This window comes from Vigna unguiculata, chromosome 6, assembly GCF_037176805.1.
Source record: "Vigna unguiculata cultivar grain cowpea cultivar isolate G323 ecotype 2 chromosome 6, ASM3717680v1, whole genome shotgun sequence".
Classification (NCBI taxonomy): Eukaryota; Viridiplantae; Streptophyta; class Magnoliopsida; order Fabales; family Fabaceae; genus Vigna; species Vigna unguiculata.
The window spans coordinates 32,579,170-32,604,846 of NC_140797.1; the positions used below are offsets into that span (position 1 = coordinate 32,579,170).

A 25,677-nucleotide genomic window follows, 5' to 3' on the forward strand; every position below is an offset into this window, starting at 1 on the left:
GCATGGGTGACCATAACAAATACTATGACGATGTCCCAACTTAAGCAGGAAATCCTCAACGAATTCAATGGTGCAACGTTGGACGACTATGAAGTCGACTTACGTTACAGGTTACCGATCTTCATATCGGGCGACATTACACACTATCGATCTTGTACGATGTGTGGAGATGATGATGTTGAGTCCATTTTTTACATGGGAACGACAAAAGCATGTCACCTTCCAGTTGAGATAATGGCCTTTATTACAGCAAGGCATAGAAATGCAATCCCTGAGGAAGTTTATTTTGAATTTTCTAATAACTTCAACATGTCCCTCAACTTAGATTGAGGTTTATATTTTCTTATTTAAAGTATGTAATTTTATTTATGACGTTCTTCTTCATCAAATGTTTATGCAACTTTTAATTTTAATGAATTTGAACTTACATAATGGGGATGGTGAAATGCTAATCTCTTATAAAATGTTGTCAAGTCACATGCTAACATTAGAGGTCGTGTCTGTCACATGAGTTCATAATAATTTGTGCCACTCACATGGGTACATAAGAAGTCGTGTGAATCACATGAGTACATAAAAGCTCATGCCACTCACATGATAACATTAATTCTCGTGCAAGTCACATATTCACATAGTAAAAAGTCACATGATAACTTTAATTTCGGTATAAAAGACTACCATCACTTTCTAAAGTCACAATCTTAATATTGCAATTTCTCTTCACTGTGAAAAATCATCGAAAGTCAGGTTCAACCACAACCTAAGATGGAAGGGTCAATGTTTGTCTGTGTATACGACGATGGAGAAATCGCTAGTGACGCTCAAATTGGTGCCTACTTTGCATCTGCAAAGACAAACATGATCTGCATCCATAGAGGTTTCGACTTATCCAAACTTATTCGCATAATCATGGAGAAGGCAAATAGAGATCCAAGGGATGGAGTTCCAATTATTCACTTTAAATTTCCGACTAAAGTTTGTGGCCAACATGTACACAACCACTCAGATCCAAGATGACGACGACTTAGATGGCGCTTTCGACATGATACATGCCACCCCAACTGTTACATCTATTGAACTCTGCACCACCTACAACTCAGGTACGAGACCTTCTGAAAATATTTCTTTAACACATTTTGATGCACATCATCCACATCCAAACACTGAACCACAACAACAACTATTTGACCTTAACACTACCTACTTAGGGGATTAGGGGATTGGGGAAATGATATACAATCATATACCGAACTACTAACCGGTCCTTCTACCTCAAATATTTTTCAAACTCCCGCACATCACAACACCCAAAGGTTCTCTCCTCCAGTTATCGTAGAAGTTGAAAACCTATGTCTACCTACATCATCCTTAGACGCGTTTAGTGAAGATGAGGACAATATACTTTTTGATCAACATGATGACCATGACCAAACCTTACATGTCCACCCCATACCACAACAACACCCTAACCCTCAGACACATGTCCCCTATAACCCACCACAACACTTTGAATTATATGAAGAATACAACCAGACCCCACACCAGGATTTTCCAAACGCATATGACCACCACACAATGTTGCATGACAACTTTGAGCACGATGTTGGTACACTAACCCAAGGAATGAGGTTCTAAACAAAGGAACAACTTCTAGATGCTTTAAATAGGTACTACATAACAAACCATTGCACCTACAAAACCACACACTCAAACACAACAAGGTTGAGGGTGCAATGTGTGCAACACGTATGTCCTTGGAAATGTCAGGCAATATTACGTACAAGGGACCAAGTGTGGAAAATTAGAAAGGTTGAAGGTATGCACACATGTGCCATACAACTCATAACGCAAGATCACAGACACTTTGGCTCAAGAATAATATCTCAACATGTAAGACAAATGGTGGAGTCAGACTCATCCACACCAATTGCAACAATAATTTCTTCCATCCAGACCTCTATGGGATATAACACAACCTACAGAAAGGCATGATTGGCGAAACAACAAGTAATTGAAGATGTGTACGGAAACTGGGAACAGTCTTATAACCGATTGTCGTGCCTATTACAAGCCATGCAAACTTATTTGTCTGGATTTGTATACAAGTTGAAAACCAGTCCAATTACAAATGGGGAGGAGGTCCTACAAAACCAACAACACTTTCGAAGAGTGTTATGGACATTCAAACCATGCATTGATGGCTTCCCATTTTGCAAACCAATAGTGCAAGTGGAGGGAACCTTCCTTTACGGAAGGTATAGGGGCACCCTTCTAGTAGCTGTTGCACAAGATGGGAGAAATAACATTTTCCCCATTGCATTTGCTATAGTAGAGGGTGAAACCGCCGAAGTTTGTTTTTTTTTCCTTAAAAACCTAAGGACACATGTTACGCCTCAACAAAATTTATGCTTAATGTCAGACCGCCACAATTCAATCAGTGCAGCATTCAACAGACCTAGTAGTGGCTGGACTGAAGGGAACTGCATACAGGTGTTTTGTATTCGACACATTGCACAAAATTTTACAAAAAGATTCAAGAATACAACTCTGAAAAAGGACCTCGTCAACATGGGTAAGTTATTACATGTAAATTTTTATTTTTCATTTCTTTGGCTGTTAATTATTCACACCCATTATTAGAAAATAAATTATTCTTATAATTATATTTGTAGCGTACGCATTGACGGAGCCACGTTGTAACTACTATTACAACATCATTAGAGAAGACAACCCAGAAGCAGTAGCTTGGGTAGACCAAATACCAAGGGAGCAGTGGTGTCTTGCATATGATCAAGGAAGAAGGTGGGGTCATGTAACAACAAATATGGCGGAAGCAATAAATTTTGTCCTAAAGAAGACAAGAAATTTGCCAATTTCATCCATAGTATTGGCCACGTACACCAGGTGCAACACATACTTCACGAAAAGAGGTAGGCAAATAACTACAATGGTCAATGTTGGTCATGTGTACTCTGAATATGCGACCAACTTCCTACAAGATGTGGACTCCAAGTCAAACACGCACCACGTTGTTGAATTTGATAGAAATACCACAAGATTCAGAGTGGAGGAGATGGTGAATCCTAGAGAAATACGTCCTGCAGGAAAATTTGTAGTCAGATTAGATGAAAGGTGGTGCAATTGTGGAAAGTTTCAAAAAATACATCTACCATGTTCACATGTTATTGTAGCTTGCAAGCATGCACATCACGACTTCAGCATGTACATAAGTCCCCATTATAGGCTGGATGTCGTCATGAAAGTATATGAAAATTTATTTGACGAGTTAAGACACGAAGAATATTGGCCACCATACCAAGGGCCACAGGTTTGGCCTCATCCTGCCACAAAAAGAAGCGAGAGGGGTCGTCCTAAATCAAGTAGAATTAGGACTGAGATGGACATTAAGGAAGGAGACAATCTAGAACTGTTCCTATTATAAAACTGAAGGACACACAAGAAATCATTGTCCTAATAACCCTGCACTTAGATGATCCACATCAACCACTTAGTTTATGTTGTACTTTTAATTGTGTTCAATAAATTTATACTTGATTCAATTCAATGCTACATCTTTTCTTATTATCTTTTATTGTTACTTATTTTACATAAACCAAAAACAAGTAACAAAATTATTTAAAATACAATAATGAAATGATTTTAAATTATTTTAGTTATTTCCTTCATTTTTAAATTATTTTTTACAAATTTTCAATGTTTATAATATACAAATTTTAAAAATTATCCAAAACTAAAAGATAACTATAATTTCAATATTTATAAACATCAATTAAAAATAATTAACACTACACAAATTATAAAAAAACTAAATTAAATTTACTTTAATATTTTCAAATTACACATAAAATAACTTACTACACAATACAAAATCTATTTTAAAATCAACAAATTTCAAAAAGACAAAAAAAATTATTTATTTTTTCATTGTTTCAAATAGTACCTAAAATAACTAAAAACACATTATTAAATCTTTTTTTTTTAAATAATTTTAACCTCTAATTTTTCACAAAAGAAAATTAACTCTTAAAAATATTTTATTCAAAAAAATCAAAAATCTTAATTCTTATTTATTTAAAAAAATGAAAAAAAAAATAAAAAACCCAGTTCAGAATTCGGATCCCTGGGGACCGAATTCTCACTTACAAATAAAACCATGCTATTGAGGTAAATAATGGGAACAGTGTGCTGTTTGGGAAATTAAAAAGCAAAACCGTACTGGGGTAAAAAAATCATGCATTTCCTTCTTCTTCTCTTTCTCCTTTTGGAAAATGATATTTTAATCCATTTTTTTATCCATTTTTAACCCATCACTCTCATCACCCTTAGATTATCTATTTTAATTTTTTGTAGTGATGTAATGATCTAAAGATGATGAGAGTGGTGAGTTAAAAGTGGGTCAAAAAAATGGGTTAAAGTATCATTATCCTTCTCCTTTTACTAAACATTATATCTTGCTTTTATTTTTTCATTTCATTTTTTTTATTTTTCTGACTTTTATTTGCTGCTGTTATATATATATATATATATATATATATATATATATATATATATATATATAAAGTTTTTACCCGTACAAATACACGGGACTATTTAAAATATAATGTTTTTTGTTATTATAAATAATAATAATATTTAAAGTTAGAAAAAAATGTGCAATAAATTAGGATTTTTATATATTTTGATTTATAATTTTAGTAAAAAACTTGTATTATTTAAATTATATAAAAATGATGACTTTTTTCAAATATTTAAAGTTGTTAATAAACATTATAAATGAGATACTAATGAAAATATTTATACCCAAAATTAAATTAAATTAATATTTATTTATATTATATTTAAAACTAATATTCTTTAATTGATACTCATATTTAAATTTTATAGATAATTAAAATATATTAGTTGCATAAAAATTAGTTTAACATTTATTCACAAAAATATTTAACAATTATGAAAATAATTTTGATATTTTTGCAGAAGTAATGTATTTACTTAAAGGAAAATTATTTTTCAACAATTTTTTTTATAATTTGATGTATTATTTTTTAAACGGTCTTACAGTTTTTAATTTTTTATATTTTTAAATTAATTAAAATATGTCATCTCAGATTATAAAATAAAGTTGTCAAAATATAGTTGTCTAACATATCATTATTCTTGATTAAAAGTTCCTATTTAAATAACTTCAATATTTGTGTGGGAATAATGTATTTTGTCTGGTAAACTAAATCAAAATTTACTTTTACTTTTATAAATTTATTTATTCATTTAAAATGATATTCTAAAAATATTTAAGTTCATTAATATAGATTAAAACTATAATAATAATAATAATAATAATAATAAAACACATTTTATTTTATATATAGTTTTATGAAAAAAAATTAAATATACAATAAGTAAGAAAAAAATATCACACCGAATTAATTAAATGTATTTTAAAAAATATATAAAATAAGAGAAAGATTTTATATTTATATAATTTAATCTATTGTAAAAATAATATATTTAAAATATACTATTGAATAATCTTGAAGAAAAATAATGTTCATAATATGCTTTGTTTTAGGAAATATAATATCTCTACAAATATTTAATTCAAATTCGTTTATAATATTTACTGTATCAAGTGATTTACTATTACAATATTGAAATCGCAAATTAACGTGACAACAAAATTTGAATATAACAAAAATAAAATAAAACATTAATACAAATGAACATAATTGATAAAATATTAAAAAAATAAATAAACCAATAGCTTGAATTGAATTCTATAAGATTTTTAAACTAATAATTTACTTAAAGATTTTATTTATGTAAAAAAGACATATTAGGGTTCTTCACGAGTGCGGAAAATAATATTGGTTCTACCCAGAATATGATAATCCGTTTGGCAGTGTCGCCAGGCGACTCATGTTAAAGTAACACAATTTCTGGATTACTGTCATAAAAATCGTCTGATGGTGAAGAGTTGTCGTCAGGCGATGCACGTGATGTTCTGTTTACAAAAAATACTATTTTTTGTACTTTTCGCACATCAGGAACCGCCAGTCGCCACCTTCCTAACTTCTAGGCGCTAGGCGCTAGGCGCCACCATTTTTCTAGTTTGTGCAGTTTTAGTAAAACTACATTTCTCAATTCGTTAACCGTCCGATTTAGGTGAAATTTTGACAGGTGGTCCATAATGTGTAGTTCTTCACTTTGAACGATGGAGATTTGATTTGGAGTTCAGTAGCTAGAGATATATGTTACTCATTATTGCTGGTTTTGAAGTCTTTACAATGCATAAATAAGCTCTTGACAATTTTAAGTAACTTCTAATGAAGCATGATTGGGTTATGTTGTAAGTCTCTATGAATTTGAATGTTCCTTTGGTTAGTCACATGTTTAGAATTGGTTTATTGGTGAATGCATGTGTGTCAATATAAATTAACTTGTTGCATAGGAGAGGCAATAATGCTATATTAATTTACATTGGTGCATAGGATTATGTGCTTAAATTGTCAGAGTGATGCTGCTTTATATTTGTTTGAGCATACGTTATTCGTAAGTTGGAATTAAATGCTAGCATGGATTTAAAGGGTGAAATATATATATATATATATATATATATATATATATATATATATATATATATATATATATATGAGGATTGATGTATATGATATATGGTGATACTTGTGTATGCGTATGATGAAGCCATCTAAATTGAGATTGTGCATGGGAGTCATGTTGATTTCTAGAAGCCTATATTCTTCATTGTGGATATGCATAATTATAAGAGTATGATTGATTTTACTTTGTTTTGGGTGCTTAAAAACCAGTACTGCGCAAGTACTGGTGTAGCGCCTAGCGGTGGTGTTTGACCGCCAAGCGATAGCTACAAAACCAGTGGAGTATTGAAGCGTGTGGCGCTTGGTGGTAAGGGTTGTCCCGCTAGGCGATACTTGCAAAAACAATAGCATCAGAGGCGCTTGGCGCCTGGCGGCATGTGTCCCCCGCCAAGCGGTCTGGAAATGAGTTTCACATGGCGGCTCTAGAGTAGCGTCAAGCGATGATGCAAAGGCATAAGCTTTGTTTGCTTTGGATGTGCGTGATCTACAAAGCTTTGGTGATACCTCAAGGTCGGCTTACTGGGTTCCTTGAGTTGTGGCTTAGAACGTATTCCTTGAGTTATGGCTCGAGATAGGGATTAAGCACGTGGCATTCCTTGAGTTGTAGCTCGGAATGACATCTCTTGAGTTGTGGCTCGGGATGGCAGATGAATACGATGAACTCTTGAGTTGTGGCTCGGGTTGGTGAGTGTTATCGGTGTGAGTGTGCGTGTTGTGACGCATATGGCGGGTCCAGATAGATTGCCCTCCTTGGCATGAGACCAACGAGTTTGGTAGTCTTGGAACATTACGAATGTTATTCGTATTGGAAACTCAACCTGGCGTTACGGAGTGTGGTCCGTAGTGTGGTTTCCGGCACATGCTCTACCAGTTGTGGCTAGTAGGTGTGGCAGCAAAACATCTTGAGGTAGTACTTGTCAGAAGACGTAGAACACGGGTAACATGGTGGTGGCCATGTGATATAGAATCAAAGGATGGAATTCATTTTGTGTGTTTGTATGTATGTATGTGTGTGTGTGTGTGTATATATATATATATATATATATGATTATTTAATTGTTAGCTCACTCTATCTGCTTGTGTTTGGCGATGATCGTGTACGTGGTACACGAGAGCAAATGATGTTGCAGGTGGATCTAGTGAGGCATAGAGCCGAAGCGGGGCTAGTATGGGAGAAAAGAGTTTTCTGAGTTTTATGTTTTGTGTTTCTAAATAAATTGTAATATTTTATATTACTAGACTTTGATGATTGTAATGAAGCTTATAATTATGGTTTTAAAGTTTATCTTATGATGAATGAAAGTTTTAAATTTCCCGTGTTTTGGGAACTACAGTTATATTAAATGAGGTTTTAATATTATTTTATTCTATTTTATTTAAAATCCCGTAATATCCGAGCGGGATGTTACATTAAAAACATAATTAGAGTTTATAATATCTTAAAATCCCTAAATCATAATTAGGGTTTATTATAGCATAAAATTCCTAAATTCATAATTAGGATTCATACTTTTATAAATTCCCTAAATTCATAATTAGGGTTTATAATAATTTCAGGATAACACAATTTGGGAAAAAAAATATGTAAATTATGTTGTAGTTTGCATGCAATAATACTTCATTTTAAAAAAACTACTATAGGATCTTAAGATTCATGATTCTCACATGTTCACGCACATAATCACACATTTATGTACATAAATCATATTAGGATACTAACCTTGATCCATGAGAGACCCAATAATAATGCGTTCTTCAATCTCTGTTCTTCAACCTCCTTTTCCCAATCCATCTCTTTTCCTTCATTACTCCTCTCACACCCTCTCTCTGGATGGACTGAGCTTTATTTTATTTTATTACGACTTCCCATAATAACAAATAGGTTCTTATATTTTATTAAATTACAACTGAGTCCATCATAATATTTCAAATGAGTCACATAATAGAATTAATTCGTCAATTAATTATAACATTTTGGGCTTTTGTGTGCACCCATTGTTTGGTTGTCTCCTCTTGCATTGTGTAATTGGTTATTGGAAAGATGAGGATTGTCAAATATGGATGGCGTGTCATCGAAAGGTGAGGAGAAAACAAATTAAACCTCCCCAAACGCGCAGAATCAGTGGAAACCTGAAATGGGGTTGAGGTTCTTTAATGGTAACTTTTTGAGGTTTGGAAATTTTTCAAAGTGGAAGAGGAAGGGGTTCTGTTTCAAAGAATGGGGAAAGGGTAAGAGAGTGAGAATTTCTCCCAAATGCACAGAGTGATATTCCACTTTAATATGCCACCGCTTTCAACTTTTAACTAGATTAAAAAAAGAAATTAAAATACGGTACATAATGTGATAAGAGAAGTAGTAAAAAATAGTGGTCATATTATTTTCCTTCTCGAAAACATCTTTTAACTAATTCTCTATAAGAAAAAAAGAGAGTGTAATTTGAAAAATAATAATGTGATTTGAAAATTTAACCTATTTATTAATAAATAAAATTCTCTTTTAATATTCCCATTTATCATTACAAATAAAGATATCCTAATGTTCTTAATATCTTTAACATTATTCATATATAAGATGAATGTTACACTAAAATAATATAAGATAAATGTTACATTAAAATAGAATATTGGAGAGAAAATGGAGAAGAGGACAATATGATAATGCAAAATATTAGCCAAAGAAAGTATTGAAGGGCATGCTTTACACGTGTTACAAAATTGTAGTGTAATTTACAAAATTTGTAGCACCCATGGTCCCAATATTATCAAGTATCTTTCAGTTCTGAATATTGAAAATGACGATACCTTCACGATATTCATCGTTCAAAATCACATTTCTCATCTATTGCTCTCATTATTAAGGGTTTTCTTTTTTATTTCTTTTAACACGGTTGTTTATTTATTGGAATTAATTTCATCGTTTATTCATAAATCAAGATTTTAATTTTGAAAATATATAAAAATCAGATAAATTTGCATTATTAAGTTTCAGGTTTAATAAACTTTTCTATCATTTTAATAACTATTTTAATTTTATACCACAGTATATATATATTCATGTACTTAAAAAAAGATGAAATTGAGAATGTCTCATTGATGGTTGATTATAGATTATATTATATATAAATTAAAATTATTAATATTTACGTGTTAATAATAATCGACTTCTAATTAGGTTATAGTTTCACTTAAAAAATAATAAAGAATATTTTATTAACAGTTAAAGTACAGGACCTAAAATAAATATATATTTTTTTAATTTTCTTACCATCAATTTCTTCGTTTTATGTTAATTTTACTCATAATTTACATCTATATATAAAAGAAATATTTATTTTTATGTATATATAATTTTAAATTTATTTTATTCTTTATAATATAATTATTAAATTTTCTTAAAAAATATAGTTGTTAACTATTTTTTTATAGAAAAGATCGTTATTTTAAACTGTAAATATTCATATATTTTTTATTATTTTCTTTATATATTAACTTAAATAATTTATATATATTATTAACTTATACGATATAAATATTAAAAAAATGTGAATGTCTTTCACTAGGAATATGAATATGGTTTATTTTTGTACGATGAGAATTATTTCTATTTTTATTTTTAAGGTTAGAGCACTCGCTTTTTGATAGTCACATATTCCATCCAACCATTAAAATAAGCACGTTTGTGTTGTGTTCCTTCAAACTCAAAATCACTTAATTTTAATTGTTTCACTGAGACAACATACGGGAAATGGCGTTCTCCACAGCCAGCTTCACCACTGCTCCATATGGCTCTTGGAAGTCCCCCATCACAGGCGATGCTGTCTCCGGCGCCACCAAGGACCTCGGCGGCACCGCCGTGGATGGCCATGGCCGCCTCATCTGGCTAGAATTCCGTCCATTAGAATCAGGGTAAGTAAGGTCTTTCAGTTCTCTGTTATTTATGTATTTATTTATTTTTCGGTATAAAAGAGAAAAAGAGAGTGAAAAGCACTTTTGGAGAAGTTAATTAGAATTACAAAAAAGTCAAAGCAACATGGTTCGCAACGCATGAAGAAGCTTAAATGTTCTACATTTGTCTATCTTTCTTTTTTACATTTTGATTGCTCTCGATATACGCGTTTTTCTTGTCTGTATTTTTTTATTAAATATGATTCATATATATATATATATATTTTTTTATTTATTTATTGATGACTACAAACTTAAAAGAGTAACACGTATATTTATAATATATGCTTTATCATAGGTTAATTTTGTTACAAAATCGAAAAAATGGTACTAATATAAAATATGTAAATTTGAGTAAAATTCAGTGAATATTGAAGGACGAGTTTAAAACAGCGGGTTTGATGGTGTATTATTAATTTTTCTCTCAAAAGTTATTTCAAACTTAACTTTGACTATCTCTTGAATTTTATAAATAATATTTTAAGTAGAGATGATGAATAAATATATTTGATTGGTATTATCTTAACTAGTATATGTTTTGATGAACAATTTTGACATTAATTAAGTATGAGTATAAAAATGAAAAATATAAAACTTTTTCAACATGTTACGAAGATGGGATAGGAACCTATATATCTGTTCTGTTTTCGTCTTCATACTCCGTTATAATACTTATTTCCGTCATATCTCATCCTCTCCTTAAACTAAGAATACTCATCGTCTGCTAAGTAATTTTATATATGTATATATACTAAACACTCTATATTTCTTATTTCTTTTTATTGTTTAATTTATTATGAAATTTATTCACTTCTCCAGTATATTTCTTGTCTCATCTAAACATTTATATAATTATGTTCAAATGATGTATGTCAATTAAATATTTTTATGTCTCACATTTAAATATTTATACTTTTTTATAATATTTTTATTTATTGTAAAATTATATATATACTACACACTTTCTATTTTTTTATTTTTTTCTTATTGTTTAGTTTATTATAAAATCCATTCACTTCTCCAATATATTTCTCGTCTTATCACAACTTTTATGCAATTATGTTCAAACGATGTATGTCAATTAAATATTTTTTATGTCTAACATTTGAATATTTCAACACTTTTTTAACAATATCAATTTAAGTATTCAATAGCATAAAACTTTCATTTACTAGGTCATATAAAAAAATTATCTTCTTTAGTCTATTATTATTAATTTTTGTTTCATTTAAAGAAATATTTTATTTCTCTAAAACAATTTTCGTAATCTATCAATCATCAATTAAGTTGATATTTGAAAAGTTTTCTTAGGTATCTAAAGTATTTTTCATTTTGTCATATCCTTAATTATACATTTATCCTTCTTTGTGTGATGTCTTTTGATGATCTCTCAAATTGTTTCTAAAACACACATTTAATATTTTTCTTAATTTTTTTATTTATTATTTATTTTTATCATGTAGAATACTATTTTGATATTTTTTATAAAATTATTTTTATTTTCTAATTTATTATTTTACAAATTTATTACTATAATTGTATAAACAAGTTTTATTTTTTATAATATAATAATTTAATGTAATCATTTTAATTTTTTTTTATCACTATTAAACATATATATTAAAGTTTAAAAAATTATATATATATATATATATATTAAAATTTTATTATTATTAATTTAATCTTTATTTTTTTTATAATTATCGAGTCATGTAATTTAACTTTTATGTAAAAGAAAAAGTCGATCAACACTATTTTATAAATAGCCCCAAAACTAACTTATTTTATTAAAAAGCATGTTATTTGTTTTTGACTTATTTTTGAGACTTGACTTTATTTATCTTTTTAAAAGTCTGATTTCATCAATTAGTTTGGTATTTCATATTTAAGTTATGAAATAGAATTCATCTTTCCCTACATAAATATATAATTTTACTAATAATTGTTTTTATTACTATTTTCACTAGCACTATTTATTTCAACTATTACCATTATTATTAATGTCACACGCTCCTTATTTTGGTAATTACTGTTGAATTTTTGTAATTGTCAAGATTATTACCACCCGAACCAACTAACAATGTCAGTGTAATTACCATCACTGTCATCATATAAATATATACTTCTTTAACCTCATTTTTATATGATAGATATTTTTAAATTAATTTATTTTTAGACTAAAAATTCAAAATAAAAGTAGAACTAAAAACATCCTAAACTATTTAAACAAATTAAAAACTAATTTTAATATTTAAAAGTTTTGAAACTTATATCTAAAAACATCTCCGAACCTTAATTGTGTATTCTCTTTCATCCAAACAATTTTAATGGGGGTGCAAAATAGTTTTATCTATATTTTCTGAAATAAATTTTTAAAGTACAACACCTAAATATTTCTGATCACCTAATAAAATATTAAATAATTGTTATATTTTTATATAATAAATCCTAAACATTCACTCTTTCATATAAATGCTTTTATTTTTTGAGTTTGCATGTTCAGCCTTTTGGTTTGGCACTCTTTCTTGGTTCAGGCGTGGAGTTCTTGTTCTTGAGCCAGAAAAAACAGGAGGTGAGGCTGTGGATATTACTCCTAAGGAGTTTGGAGTGAGAACATTGGCTCAGGAATATGGAGGTGCTGCTTTTACTGTTTCAGGGGATGTTGTCTTCTTTGCAAATTACAATGATCAGAGGTTGTACACGCAGTCCATCACTTCTCTGGGTCAGTATTGCAAGCGTAAATTTTCATCATCCAATGCCATATTTTCCAATTTTATTGCACTTTGACATGAAATGACATGTTTGTTGGTGCCCCTTTCATCTGATGTGTAGTTCAATCTATGTTAGTTGCATCTTGTTTTGTTTTCTCTATAAACAAAGACAAATGTTTTGAAAGTGGGAAGTTTTATATTGAGATGTGTAAAAATGTGTTTTCCTCTGATTTTTTAATACACTCTAGTATGAATTTCAACGAAGCTTTCTTATTTTAATTCTTTAATCAGTAATTCAGTTAACAACGGTTGTCACATCGCCTAAATATAAGACTAATTTACAAAGTAAGTATATAACTAAATGCAAACTTTATTTTTCAAGCTCAAGCTGATTGTATATAACTAAATGCAAACTTTATTTTTCAAGCTCAAGCTGATTTTATAAGTTTCGGTTAGACTTAAAATTTATCTATTAATATGATTTCAGAGTCATGAGTTAAAAAATTTTCTCCATTGTAAATTTAACTTAGGTTACATCTCATTTGATTAATCTAGGAATATTGAATTTGTATTATGTTACTATCAAAAGGTGTATGTGAAGCATTTTTTGTATTTCATTGTTTGAATTTTATGGTTCATTGCCTTGTAGATGATCCTCCTGTACCTGTCACTCCGGATTATGGTGGACCTGTAGTCAGCTATGCCGATGGAATATTGGATGTACGATTTAACCGTTTTCTTTGTGTTAGGGAAGGTAAGAAATCCACTATAAGTTTATCTTCAAGGCTCAGGTTAGCTTGTTCCCACAGTGTTGTTAAATCATTCATTTATATGATCATAAATGCTTAATCATGTTGCTAGATCGTCGTGAAAGCAGTCTAAATCCACCTACAACTATTGTATCCATAGCACTTGGCAGCAAAGATGTTCAGGGTAAAATTTTCCATCTTATTAGTGTGTTTAACTAGTGGAGAGGTTGAATGAATATCGCTGATGAGTATTTCATTGTTGCTCGTCCAAGGTTTTCGAAAGTTTGTGTTATTTTCAGTTGGTTGAGGGTTGCTTCCACTGTGCATCAATTGTTTGATATGATGTCTGACTCGGTTGTGTGACATTCAGAACCAGTTGTGCTAGTTGGTGGGAGTGACTTCTATGCTTACCCACGTCTAGACTCTAAAAGTGAAAGAATAGCATGGATTCAGTGGAATCACCCCAACATGCCATGGGATAAAACAGAACTTTGGGTTGGCTATATTTCTGAAAATGGGTGAGCAGAACTCTCTGTTATTATGGTACAAGTAACTTATAAGAATTAAGATAGTTTGCTTAACATGTAGCCATGTATATCTCCCAATTGTGGCAAGGAAGAATCGTTTTCACTTCTTATTTGTGTTTTGGTTTTCAAATTTCCTACAAGTCTATCTATGATATGCTGAGCTTAAATATGAGTATGCAGTGCTGGTGCTTTTGGCGATATATTCTTTCTTTTCCTCAGTTCTAATATTTTGTCGATTATGTAACACTATATGGTGTTGCCCTTTTCATAATTAAGAAAAGGATGCAAGGATCACTTGGTTTGTATCCACATTTCAAATGTCAACTATTAACACAACTTATCTACCCTCTTGTCTCCATGCACTATTTATATACAGGGTCATGCACAGATTTTTTTTTTCCCTCTAAAAGTTTTTCCTCTTAACCCTCTATTTTGTTTCCTGCTTTGTATCCTGGATCTCATTTTCAAGTTCTAGATGATAATTGGATTACATGGTTTTTAGTATATACATAGTTCATGTTTCAACTTAAAGCTTGATCATCTCATGGTTTCCTGCAGTGAGATCTACAAACGTGTTTGTGTTGCTGGGAATGATCCTTCACTTGTGGAATCTCCAACAGAGCCCAAGTGGTCCTCTGAGGGTACATAAATTAGCCTTTTTGTAACTCCATACCCCAAACAATACTTGGTAGTTTTATTCAACCGAAAGTTGACATAGTAACATTAACATCAATCATTTAGCTTTTGTTTGGTAGATGTTTCCTTTAGATACTCAAGTCATGATAGATTTCGTTGAGTAAATGTTTTCTTAAGATCATTAAATCATGATAACTCCAGAGATAGGCTCAGGATCCTTGATCTATGTCAATTTGTGACCTCTTAATGTTCCATAGTTTAAAACTTTATGTTTTTACTTTTCATGGTTTTTACTCACGTTGGTTTGTATTCACATTGATGGACGTGATTTTAAACTTACTACTAACTCCAATACGGACATATATTTTTATCTTTCTGTGCATTCTGGTTATTATATTTTGCATGACTATGCAGGGGAGTTGTTTTTCATCACAGATAGGGAAAATGGTTTTTGGAATCTCCACAAATGGGTAATTTTCATTCACCTATCATTTCTCCAAGCTATTAATTCTCTGTGGTAGTTTCCAAGAACTTCTGATTTTCTAATTAATAAATACTCTTTAATGCACTGAATAATTTTGAAATTATGTTGTTTATATATAGATTTGGATGCTTGGTAGGTACAGATTGATATTTTAGTCATTACTCTATTTGTGAAATTTACTGAACATCAACAAATTTCGATGAAGGATTCGTAGTTGACTAGTTGTATTTCCCGCTGATAAAATATAAATTTGCTGGTTTTGAAAAAATAGAATTTCTATGACGTTTTTTATTTTGATGTCTATGTGTGTGCATTTTGCAATGGAGTCAACTTTTAATTTTCCAAATTAAGTGTTGAAAAATTTTCTACTACAAAAGCTAACCTATGAATTTGATATGAATTGTTTCTTTAGAACAACTATGTTTAATATCTTTCTGATTTGCTAAATTTACATAAAGGAAATTGCTTTTCCTGCCACTTTTGCTGCTAACTGCACCATCCTTTATTTTCTAATTGTTGTTCCAATTACTTCTATCTAACAATGGAAATGATCTTTGATATACAAAATTTCCGAAAGAAACATTTTATACATTCCAGAATTAAAATCTTGGTAGAGTATTTAACACATTTAAATGTTCTTGAAGTAAAGTTCTATAAGAGTGTTTAAACTCTTCGGTAAATTTGATTAGGGAATGTATTAAGCATTCTTCTGGTTATACAAATGCTTTCTGTTGGGATTTGATCCACGCAGTGAGGTTCAGGTTAAATTAGTTATACAAATGCTTTCTGTGGATATTTTGCTCTTCCTATGATCACTTATCCCTCTCTGTTTGGCTTGGATTTCCCTGTGCAAAGGATGATTGTGACAAATAATTCAGTTGCAAGCATGCTTGTCTGCTTTTTCTGGTTGGACATGCTGTAGCCACTAAAAGTTAATTAATTACTTGTATTTCTACTTTTCCTTTTCTAACTTCTATAATAATTGACCGCAGATTGAGTCTGAGAATAAGGTCGTGTCAGTTTATTCTTTGGAAGCTGAGTTTACAAGGCCGCTGTGGACTTTTGGTGTGAATTCTTATGAATTTGTTCAAAGTTCTAAAAAGTTAATTGCTTGTAGTTACAGGTATTTCTAAATCTACTACTTACAAATTTGTGTGCGTGTGTGTTCAAATTGGTAATTTAATTCAAAGTTTTGCATTTTGTAGGCAGCATGGAAAGTCATATCTGGGTATTGTTGATGTAGAGGGCTCAGAGCTAACTGTGATTGATTTCCCTTGCACAGACATAAATAACATAGTAACTTTCAAAATTGATTCATTGTTTTTCTCTTGTGGCTTTAAATAAATATTTGAAATGCATTCTTAGTTGTTGAATTGAATCATTTTGTTAGACGTCTGGTGATAATTGCTTGTACGTGGAGGGAGCATCAGAGGTTCTTCCATCATCAGTGGCCAAGGTACTTTATTGTTCCACCAAGGGTTTTAAATTGACAACTGCAACACCTAAATTGTGGTGTGATTTTATATCATGTGAATTGCCACAACGCATCTGCAACATAGCTGCAACAGGGTCACAACAGAACTTTAACTCCATTCTTGGTTTTTTTTTTTTTTTTGTCAAAAAAAGGAGATTCAAACTTCAATCTTCTATTTCAAGTGTCTATGATTGATGAGGTGCTGTGTTATGGGTTGTTATAGGAGTGTTGAGAGGTATTTCATAGTGGAAAACGATGAAAAATCTTAAAATTTGTACAGTCTTATAAATAAAAGACATACTAATAATAATAATCAGAATAACTGCCATCATATAATAATTTCACATCACTCCAAAATGCAGCCGTCACAATGACCGCAACTGCAATTTCCCTAACCACAACAGCAACTGCAAATTAGAGTTTCAGCCATCATTCCATTTCTTTGTTATTTCAATTCACACCATAACAACTCTCTTGCTTTCCAGGTGACTTTTGATGATGATAAATCAAAAGCAGTGGATTTCAATATTATCTGGTCCTCATCACCAGATAGTCTGAAGTATAGTTCATACATCAGTAAGCCAGAGTTAATTGAATTCCCAACTGACGTTCCTGGTCAAAATGCTTATGCATACTTTTATCCACCATCTAATCCTGATTTCCAAGCTAGTGAAGAAGAAAAGCCTCCACTATTATTGAAGAGCCACGGTAATTCTGGTCCTGAATCTGGGATTATCACTTTCTATTTCATATTCTTATTTGTTTGTTTGATCAATTAGATGCTGAAAATGGGATCTTCCCTTTGCATCCAACATGTATATGTAGCTTAATTTCTAGTGATCTACTTGGTAATCGAGTATGAACTACCTTTAAAAATTATAAGTGTATGCTAATGCTGCTTAGGTCGTGAGAGCATTTTAATGACAGTGACAATAGTTATTTTAATTACATTATCTTTGGTTCAATTCTATCTGTCGACAGTACAGTACTCATGATTTTGTCCATCTCTGCATTAGTATGTTTTAAGTTTCTCATTTTAACAGTTATGACATCATATTCTTAATTTAATTCAGTTGTTTGAAAACAACTTTGTCTAAAATTTCTTCATTGAATTCAGTTTTACCTGGTCACTGCTTCATTGCACTTAATTATTTCTGTCAAAGTTGTCGTGTGTGAGTTTTGTCACTCTAATGGCTTTCATCCACCAGAAACTCCTATATGTACATTACTTAATTTGAATATTTCAGGTGGCCCAACTCAAGAAACTCGTGGAATTTTAAATTTGAGCGTTCAGTATTGGACTAGCCGAGGTTGGGCAGTTGTTGATGTTAATTATGGTGGAAGCACTGGTTTGTTTCTCATCTTGTCTACTACCAATCTTATAACTCCATCTCTCACAGTGGAAGTGCTGGATTTTTTTTTTCATCCTTTTCTCTTTTAGTTTTAGTCCCTATAAAATTTGTTTTCTGGTTTTGGTCCTTGATTTATTTGAGTCCCCGGAAAATATTCATTTTTGTATAAACTTGTAGCCTGTTTTAGTACTTTGACTTGTTTAGAAGATGAAACTTAGTTTTTCTGTCTTTCATACGTTTGGAAGGTTATGGCAGGGCATACAGAGAACGACTTTTGAGACAGTGGGGAATAGTTGATGTTAATGACTGTTGTAGTTGTGCTACATATTTGGTAATTGCTACCTACTTTTTTGGTTGGTGAATCTGTTAAAGCAAAGGGGTATATGATAAATTGTACCATCTAGGTGGAGAGTGGAAAGGTGGATAAGGAGAGGCTTTGTATAATGGGTGGCTCTGCTGGTGGGTATACCACTTTGGCAGTTCTTGCTTTCAGAAATACTTTTCAGGCTGGTGCTTCTTTGTATGGAGTGAGTGCATCTTCTGACACTTCTTTTTCCCATTTCTTCCCCACGAGCAATTCCTTGTGTTATTAATTTAACCAAACAAATAAACTTGAACAAGTTGATATTGAATATTTCAATTCCATTCATTTAAATCCCTAACTATGGAATTGATTTGGCAATGGGGGGGTGTATTGAACAGATAGCTGACTTGAACTTGTTGAGAGCAGAAACACATAAGTTTGAATCCCATTATGTTGAAAATCTAGTTGGTAAGTCAACAATGACCATTTAAGGTACCTCTAATTTTGTTGGTTTATTATTTGTTTCATTTGGTGCTGAGTTTATTTCAACTGGTTGCAGGAGATGATAAGGATATGTATGAAAGATCCCCTATCAATCATGTTGATGATTTTTCTTGTCCCATTATAATATTTCAAGGCTTGGAGGACAAGGTTAGTAACAATGTTATCATTATTTCCCCTTACCATATCTAACATTTGAAGGATCATGAATGTAAATTGGAAATTGCCACCTTTACAAAAACCAAGTTGATCAATCTATTATGCACTCTGCAGGTTGTGCCACCGGATCAAGCTGAAAAAATATACCAGGCAGTGAAGGAGAAAGGTGTGCCAGTTGCTCTTGTTGAGTATGAAGGAGAACAACACGGTTTCCGAAAGGTGTGTTCTGATTGAATTTGGATTTTCTACTGAGTTTTTTATACCGTTTTTTTGTTGTGTCTTCAAAATACATTAATGGTCATTGATTTTAAAATTTTAAAATATCTTAAAAAGATTTTTAAAGTAATAATATAGTGTATTTTTAATGTTCAGCAGAAGACAGCAAAAAAAAACTATTAGAGAATTTGGACTCGTTTTAATTTAGTTATCTTTTAGAATGAAACATTGACTATATACAGTAATGTGATGTTACTTGCAGGCTGAGAACATTAAGAATACAATTGAACAAGAAATGGTCTTCTTCGCACGATTGATTGGGCACTTTGATGTTGCTGATGATATTACTCCTGTCAAAATTGACAACTTTGATTGATTGATAATACCTTTTTTTAAGGTACTGATGTTGAATTTCTCTGCAACTATGTAAAAGAAAGTCCTAAGCGATGTTTCTTCTCAAATCCAAATTGTGCTCTGCAGTAACTGAGGAACTTGGATGAAAATTCTTGCACCAATGAGCTTCTTCTATAGAGAGTCTATATTAATGCTCATTGGAAAGAAGAGTGTGCTGAGTTTCTACTACATTTTATGTTGGAGTTCAATTTAGCAGTGTATCTTGTTTTCTATTTATGAATTTATGTTTTGAAAGTGTGTTGAGGATGCTGTATATGTTTGTTTTCTACAATATCTGTCTTGAATGGATAAAGTGGGTAATGATAAACCTTACCACCTTATAATATTAAACTTTGTTGTGTTTAGGTAATGCTAATATATATATATATATATGAAAAAATTAGAGTTATTTATTCAATATGAAATATCCAGTAATACATTATAACATGACTTGATTATTTTTTGGTTTGAATGTTTGGATCCAAACTATAGTCCTAGAGTAAAAATAATCGATATTACTTTCTCTTGTCAAACACTACATTATCACTTGAGAGATGTGACTTCTTGCATTAAACCACTAACTTACATAATCTCCCTCAAAACTTTAACTCTCTATCAATTAAACAATCACTTGTTTCTTGAATGACGACATTTCGCATGGACTAAAGAAAGTTTCAAAGACAACAGATTTAAACAATATATGACATACAATATATGAAAAAAAAAACTCAGTACAATAATTAAACAATATATGAAAAAGAAAAAACTAAATTTTATCAATGATATACAAATCAAATTCAATCAATTTTTTCATGTTTTAACCAACACATTAAACCTATTTTTCACTTCGACTGATTAGTATTCTAACTCAAACTAGTTTTGACTACTCAACACTTCAATTAAGTAAAAGATCTAACTGTAACAAAAGTGAACAATACTATTAACAACTTTGTTTTCCATGTTCATGAAAATACTAATAACTTTAAAATGATCAAATTTACTAGTGCATTTAAAACCAACCAAACCCACTTGTATGAGTTAATTTCCTAATATGAAGGTAGTTTACCTTGCAATGAAAGCAAATCTCACACTTTCTGAAATAGAATAAGGAAATCTCTAAATACAAGTTTATAAACTTAAACTTATAAAATTAACACATCTACTCAAATATCTTATTTTCTTATTTGATTCTGACATATAGAGTATAAATTTAAGAAAATGAGAATAAGAAAAAAAAATATCTATAGAAAAATGATAAACTCAAATAGAGAAAGAATTTGATCAATATGTGATTTAATTGGAAAATCCAAAATTTTAGAGAGTGCTTAAAATATTAAAAAGAAAAAAAAACTATTTTATACCTATTTATAATTTGTTTATAAAATATATTATCTAGGTGTTACAAAAATAGATATATAGACTGTGGTATGCAGCAGCAAATAGTACTACGAAGATCGATGAACATAAAAAAAAAGTGGTACTATGCAAATTTTGAAGTTGTTGTGTATATATTCTATGTCTTAATTAACTAATCATCTTTTAACTAGTTGAATAATACCCGTTTTTGTTTGGAAGTTTGAGTTTGGTACCTGCTTTTAAACAAGTTTCAATTTTGTCATAACTTTTGAAAAAATATTTCAATTAGGTTTCTTTCAGAAAAAAAAAGCTATTAATTACGTCACGTGTTAGTCTCTGAATTTTTTTTTTAATTTTTAATTTTTTTGTTAATTTTAAAAAAAAATTGTCACGTCTAAATCCTTGGTGTGACATATGACATTGTCAGTGTCATGTGATAAGGTACCGTCACATGTATCTTTGCCAAATGTCATGTTTTGATTTCAATTTAGTTCCCACATATGTCTATTTGTTTCAATTTAGTTCTCATATATATATATATATATATTTCAATTGAGTCTACTCTATTTGTTTAAATTTTGTCCAAATATTGTTTTTAAAAAATAAAGAAATATTGTCCATCCTTAAGATCAAATTTATTATTTATATAAATGTTATAGTGATATTTGTTATTAAAAATGACTTATAAAATTAATTACTCATATTTATATTAAAATTTAATAGTAAAAGTCATAATTAACAAAACATCAGTATAATAATTTCAATAATACTCATATTTCTTTTGTTAAAAATGACTTCATAACATATTACATTTTTTTTAATTGTTAATTCATGTTTTGTTGTTCATGACTTTACCACTAAACTTTAATATAAATATCAATACTTAATTTTGTAAATAATAAATTTTGTCTTGTAAGAGATATAATATTTCTCTATTTCGAAAAAAAAATATTCGGACTAAATTGAAACAAATAGGATGAAGACTAAATTGAAACAAAAATAACATATATAGATATTAAATTGAAACAAATAGATATATGTGGAGATTAAATTGAAATAAGACAAAAATATTCGACAAAGACACTTACACGTGGCAAGCACGTGACACTGACAATACTACGTGTCACACCAAGAATTTGACACGTGACAAATTATTTTTTACAAAATTTAAAAGAAAATTAAAAAATGAAATAAACCAAAAGCTCAAACATGACACGCTGTTAACGATGTTAATAATGTTTTTTGAAAGAGAATTAATTAAAACAATACACAAAGCAAAGTTCTTTTATAATAAAGTGAAACTTTCGATCGAAATAAAATGTATCCATTTAAAATGAAAGTTTTATATGTACTTCGGAGACACGTATTTTTTGTATTTGCTTGCAACATCAATTCATCTTATCCGAAACAATTTCGATTGGACCCCACGAGCGTTCATGCGGCATCGTTTCTGCTTAGGAAGTGGAACGAGTATCAAAAAGAAAATATCATTTCCATCTCTCACAGAAAGAACTGCGATTTGTTCAGGCGAAAAAAGAATGGCTTTTTCTGCACCCCTTATGCGATTCAGTTGCGTCTCTCTTCTCCACAGTAATCTGAATAATCCCTTTCCTTTACCTTTTTCTGGGCTCCCCAAATCCCTCTTTGGTTGTGGTGTTTCCCTCAAACTCAATGGGAGTTCAGTGTCTGGGAGAAGAAGATTGAGTGGTGACAGTGTCAGTGTTCGTGTGAATGCTTCATTGGTGGAGGCTCCAGTTTTGTGGGTTGGAAGAATATGCATCTTCTATGCCCTTCTTAAAGCTGGCTTGGCTGGATCTCAAGCCAATCCACTTGTCTCAGGTGCCAAACCAAATTAATCAATTGAGTACATTTTCTTACATTTTTTACACCCTTAATTTGGAAAAAGGCTTCATTTTTATGTGTTGGGTGTCTGTTTCTTTCTTTCAGATTTGGAAATTGGGGAGAGTAATGATGAATCTGGAGTTCCTTCTGGTGCTGCTGACTTGGGTTTCTCTAAATGGGCCCAAACCATACTAGGAAAACCAGGTTTGTCCAATTCATGTCTGATGTACTTGCTGCTCCTGATCCCTTAGTGGTATTGCTTCTCATTCAAGTGTGAATGTTTTAATGGATTTAAGCTGGTTTGATTGTGCTGTGTGTTAACGTATGGGGTGATTTGATCAGTGAGTTGAAGGCTATTCTGATTTAGTGATGATTGTTTAATGGGAATGATTGTGGTTTGAATATTTTGGAAGGTAGTATAGGACCCCATTTGGGTTATTGAGTGGTATTATAATTGGGAGTGTTTTGGAGACTTGGTAGGAGGTCATTACTTGGTTTATACTATTTTTTTGGACGAATTCAGGGTATCTTATCTCTCTTTCAACAGTCAAAGACTAATCTCAAGGTTAACTGAGACCTATTCAAGAGACTAACATCACTTAACGAATGAGCTTTCAGAGACAGAGATCTGAAGATCGGACATTGACCACATGCTTAATAGTTATGGCTATCCATCAAACATTTCACACCATGTTGGTGGGTTTTAGGTTGTATGATACTTGATGCAGTGTTTTGCAGACCAGTGGAATGGGACAAAGAGGAGAAAGGTAGAGGACTCAGAACGATTTCGTATGCTTGGGACATGTTCTCACTAGAAGCGATGAGTTTAAGGATGTTTCCAATGTTTTGTTATTCCCTTATTCACCGGTGGGGAAGCAAGAGACATAAGGGAGCTTGATTTGGCCATTTGTTGATCCTCATTCATTTGGAGAAGTCCCAAGTTGATGGAGATATTCATATGACCCTCATTCATTTGGAGAAGTCCCAAGTTGATGGAGATATTCATATGACTGGTACTTTAACATGTTTAAGCTTGAAGGGTGTTAAAACATTTGAGGGTATAAAACATTTGAGATATAGGTCTCATTGTTAGTGGCTTTGGGCTTGTACGGGTAATACAAGTCTTTAACCTAAATAACTGCATAAATACCTACATAAATAGTACTACTGGATTAGAATATTCCAACACCTGCCACTGAGTCTATTATATCTTGTGTGGTATTGTTAGTTTTCTTATTTCCCAAATAAAATCATGTTAGGCATCAACATGAACCTTGACATCTGAGCAAGGCTCATCAATCAAGTTGCCTTGCTTTCATTCTCCATTTCTCTAAATCTGTAATTCTCCTCACTTTGCAAGCCAATGTGTTTCCTTATCTTTGTCTCTCCGCTTATTATTGATGATGGATGATGTTGGTTCAAAGTACATGTTTTTAGTTATGTGTGTTTGTATATGATCAGCAAAGGAAGCTCCTAATGGAAGGAAATTGGTTAGCAAATGGCATCCTACCACAAAGGGTACACTTAGAAGAAACTATAGAGTTCCATCCAAGTCAGAAGGGCGACGAGTTCTTAAAGCTATTGCATCTCTATTATCTGATGATGACCACTTTGTTGATGCCACTTCTCACAAGGTCTTAATTAATTTTTCATCAACTCCTCTTTTGATATGTTCTATTTTATCATAATTTGATGTAAGACATGCTTGACTTACATGTTGGTGATGAACAACCATAATAGGGTTGCCAAATACGAAGGGAGAGTGCACATGGAGAAAGTGTGTGTTGCAACAATGTGAGAGCTCTTTTTGATGAGCTTCCAACTCCACATATCATTGTGGAAATCACCCCTTTCCCTGCTGGACCACTTACGGATAAGGATTACATTAAAGCGGAGAAACTTGAGAAGACTCTGAGATCTAGTCCTTCTGTGTGATGTCTTTAAGGTTGTTTTCATGTACATAGCTTGTAAATACTGATAAACAACAATTTTTATGCTTTGAACTCTTCAATATTTTATTTTGAAGTGAATGATAGTAACAAATCAGATATGAGTATTTATTTTCATATAGCACCAATTCCTTTTTAGTCTTTGAGATATATAATAGAAACATATATTTAGGGTTACTAATCAAAATTTGATTGAAATTAATGCAATTGGTTCTACCTCTCAATAGAATTTGAATAGATACATAGTAAACATATTTTGGTTGTATATTTGGATTAGGTTATTTAAATATATTGTATAATTAGTTTTCAAGCCAAACCCTCACAATTTTATTTGTTGATCAATCGGAATAACCAATATTTTCATTTTATTTGTCATGTTTTTTTCCTTGTTTATTCTTACTACCTATTTCTATTTCCATCTTTTTTCTCCTCTTTCCCCAA

At 31.0% G+C, this 25,677-nt stretch overlaps 2 protein-coding genes and 1 pseudogene across 2 annotated transcripts; all 3 read left to right on the forward strand.

The window, feature by feature from the left end:
- The first annotated feature begins 1,803 nt into the window (after nt 1-1,803).
- Nucleotides 1,804-3,494, forward strand: LOC146885817 (uncharacterized; annotated as a pseudogene).
- A 6,813-nt stretch (nt 3,495-10,307) lies between these two features.
- Nucleotides 10,308-20,440, forward strand: LOC114187079 (peptidase uncH-like). Its single transcript, XM_028075206.2, has 18 exons — nt 10,308-10,544; nt 13,118-13,305; nt 13,944-14,048; nt 14,156-14,227; nt 14,414-14,561; nt 15,129-15,211; nt 15,621-15,676; nt 16,683-16,813; nt 16,896-16,986; nt 17,081-17,146; nt 17,650-17,872; nt 18,412-18,513; nt 18,762-18,847; nt 18,921-19,043; nt 19,219-19,288; nt 19,380-19,471; nt 19,595-19,699; nt 19,959-20,440. The coding sequence occupies exons 1-18, from the start codon at nt 10,384-10,386 to the stop codon at nt 20,070-20,072; spliced, it is 2,016 nt and encodes a 671-aa protein (XP_027931007.1). The 5' UTR covers nt 10,308-10,383; the 3' UTR covers nt 20,073-20,440.
- A 2,425-nt stretch (nt 20,441-22,865) lies between these two features.
- LOC114186670 (6,7-dimethyl-8-ribityllumazine synthase) lies at nt 22,866-25,353 on the forward strand. The gene is made up of 4 exons (XM_028074647.2): nt 22,866-23,284; nt 23,393-23,491; nt 24,749-24,921; nt 25,028-25,353. The coding sequence occupies exons 1-4, from the start codon at nt 22,882-22,884 to the stop codon at nt 25,220-25,222; spliced, it is 870 nt and encodes a 289-aa protein (XP_027930448.1). The 5' UTR covers nt 22,866-22,881; the 3' UTR covers nt 25,223-25,353.
- Nucleotides 25,354-25,677: the final 324 nt, after the last annotated feature.

Bases quoted from the DNA above. Each gene is read 5' to 3' on its own strand.
- LOC114187079 (XM_028075206.2), top strand. From the start codon at position 10,384: ATGGCGTTCTCCACAGCCAGCTTCACCACTGCTCCATATGGCTCTTGG. The intron at 10,545-13,117 runs GTAAGTAAGGTC...TTCTTGGTTCAG, and splicing joins TTCCGTCCATTAGAATCAGG to GCGTGGAGTTCTTGTTCTTG. The intron at 14,562-15,128 runs GTGAGCAGAACT...GGTTTCCTGCAG, and splicing joins GGCTATATTTCTGAAAATGG to TGAGATCTACAAACGTGTTT.
- LOC114186670 (XM_028074647.2), top strand. From the start codon at position 22,882: ATGCGGCATCGTTTCTGCTTAGGAAGTGGAACGAGTATCAAAAAGAAA. The intron at 23,492-24,748 runs GTTTGTCCAATT...GTATATGATCAG, and splicing joins AACCATACTAGGAAAACCAG to CAAAGGAAGCTCCTAATGGA. The intron at 24,922-25,027 runs GTCTTAATTAAT...CAACCATAATAG, and splicing joins TTGATGCCACTTCTCACAAG to GGTTGCCAAATACGAAGGGA.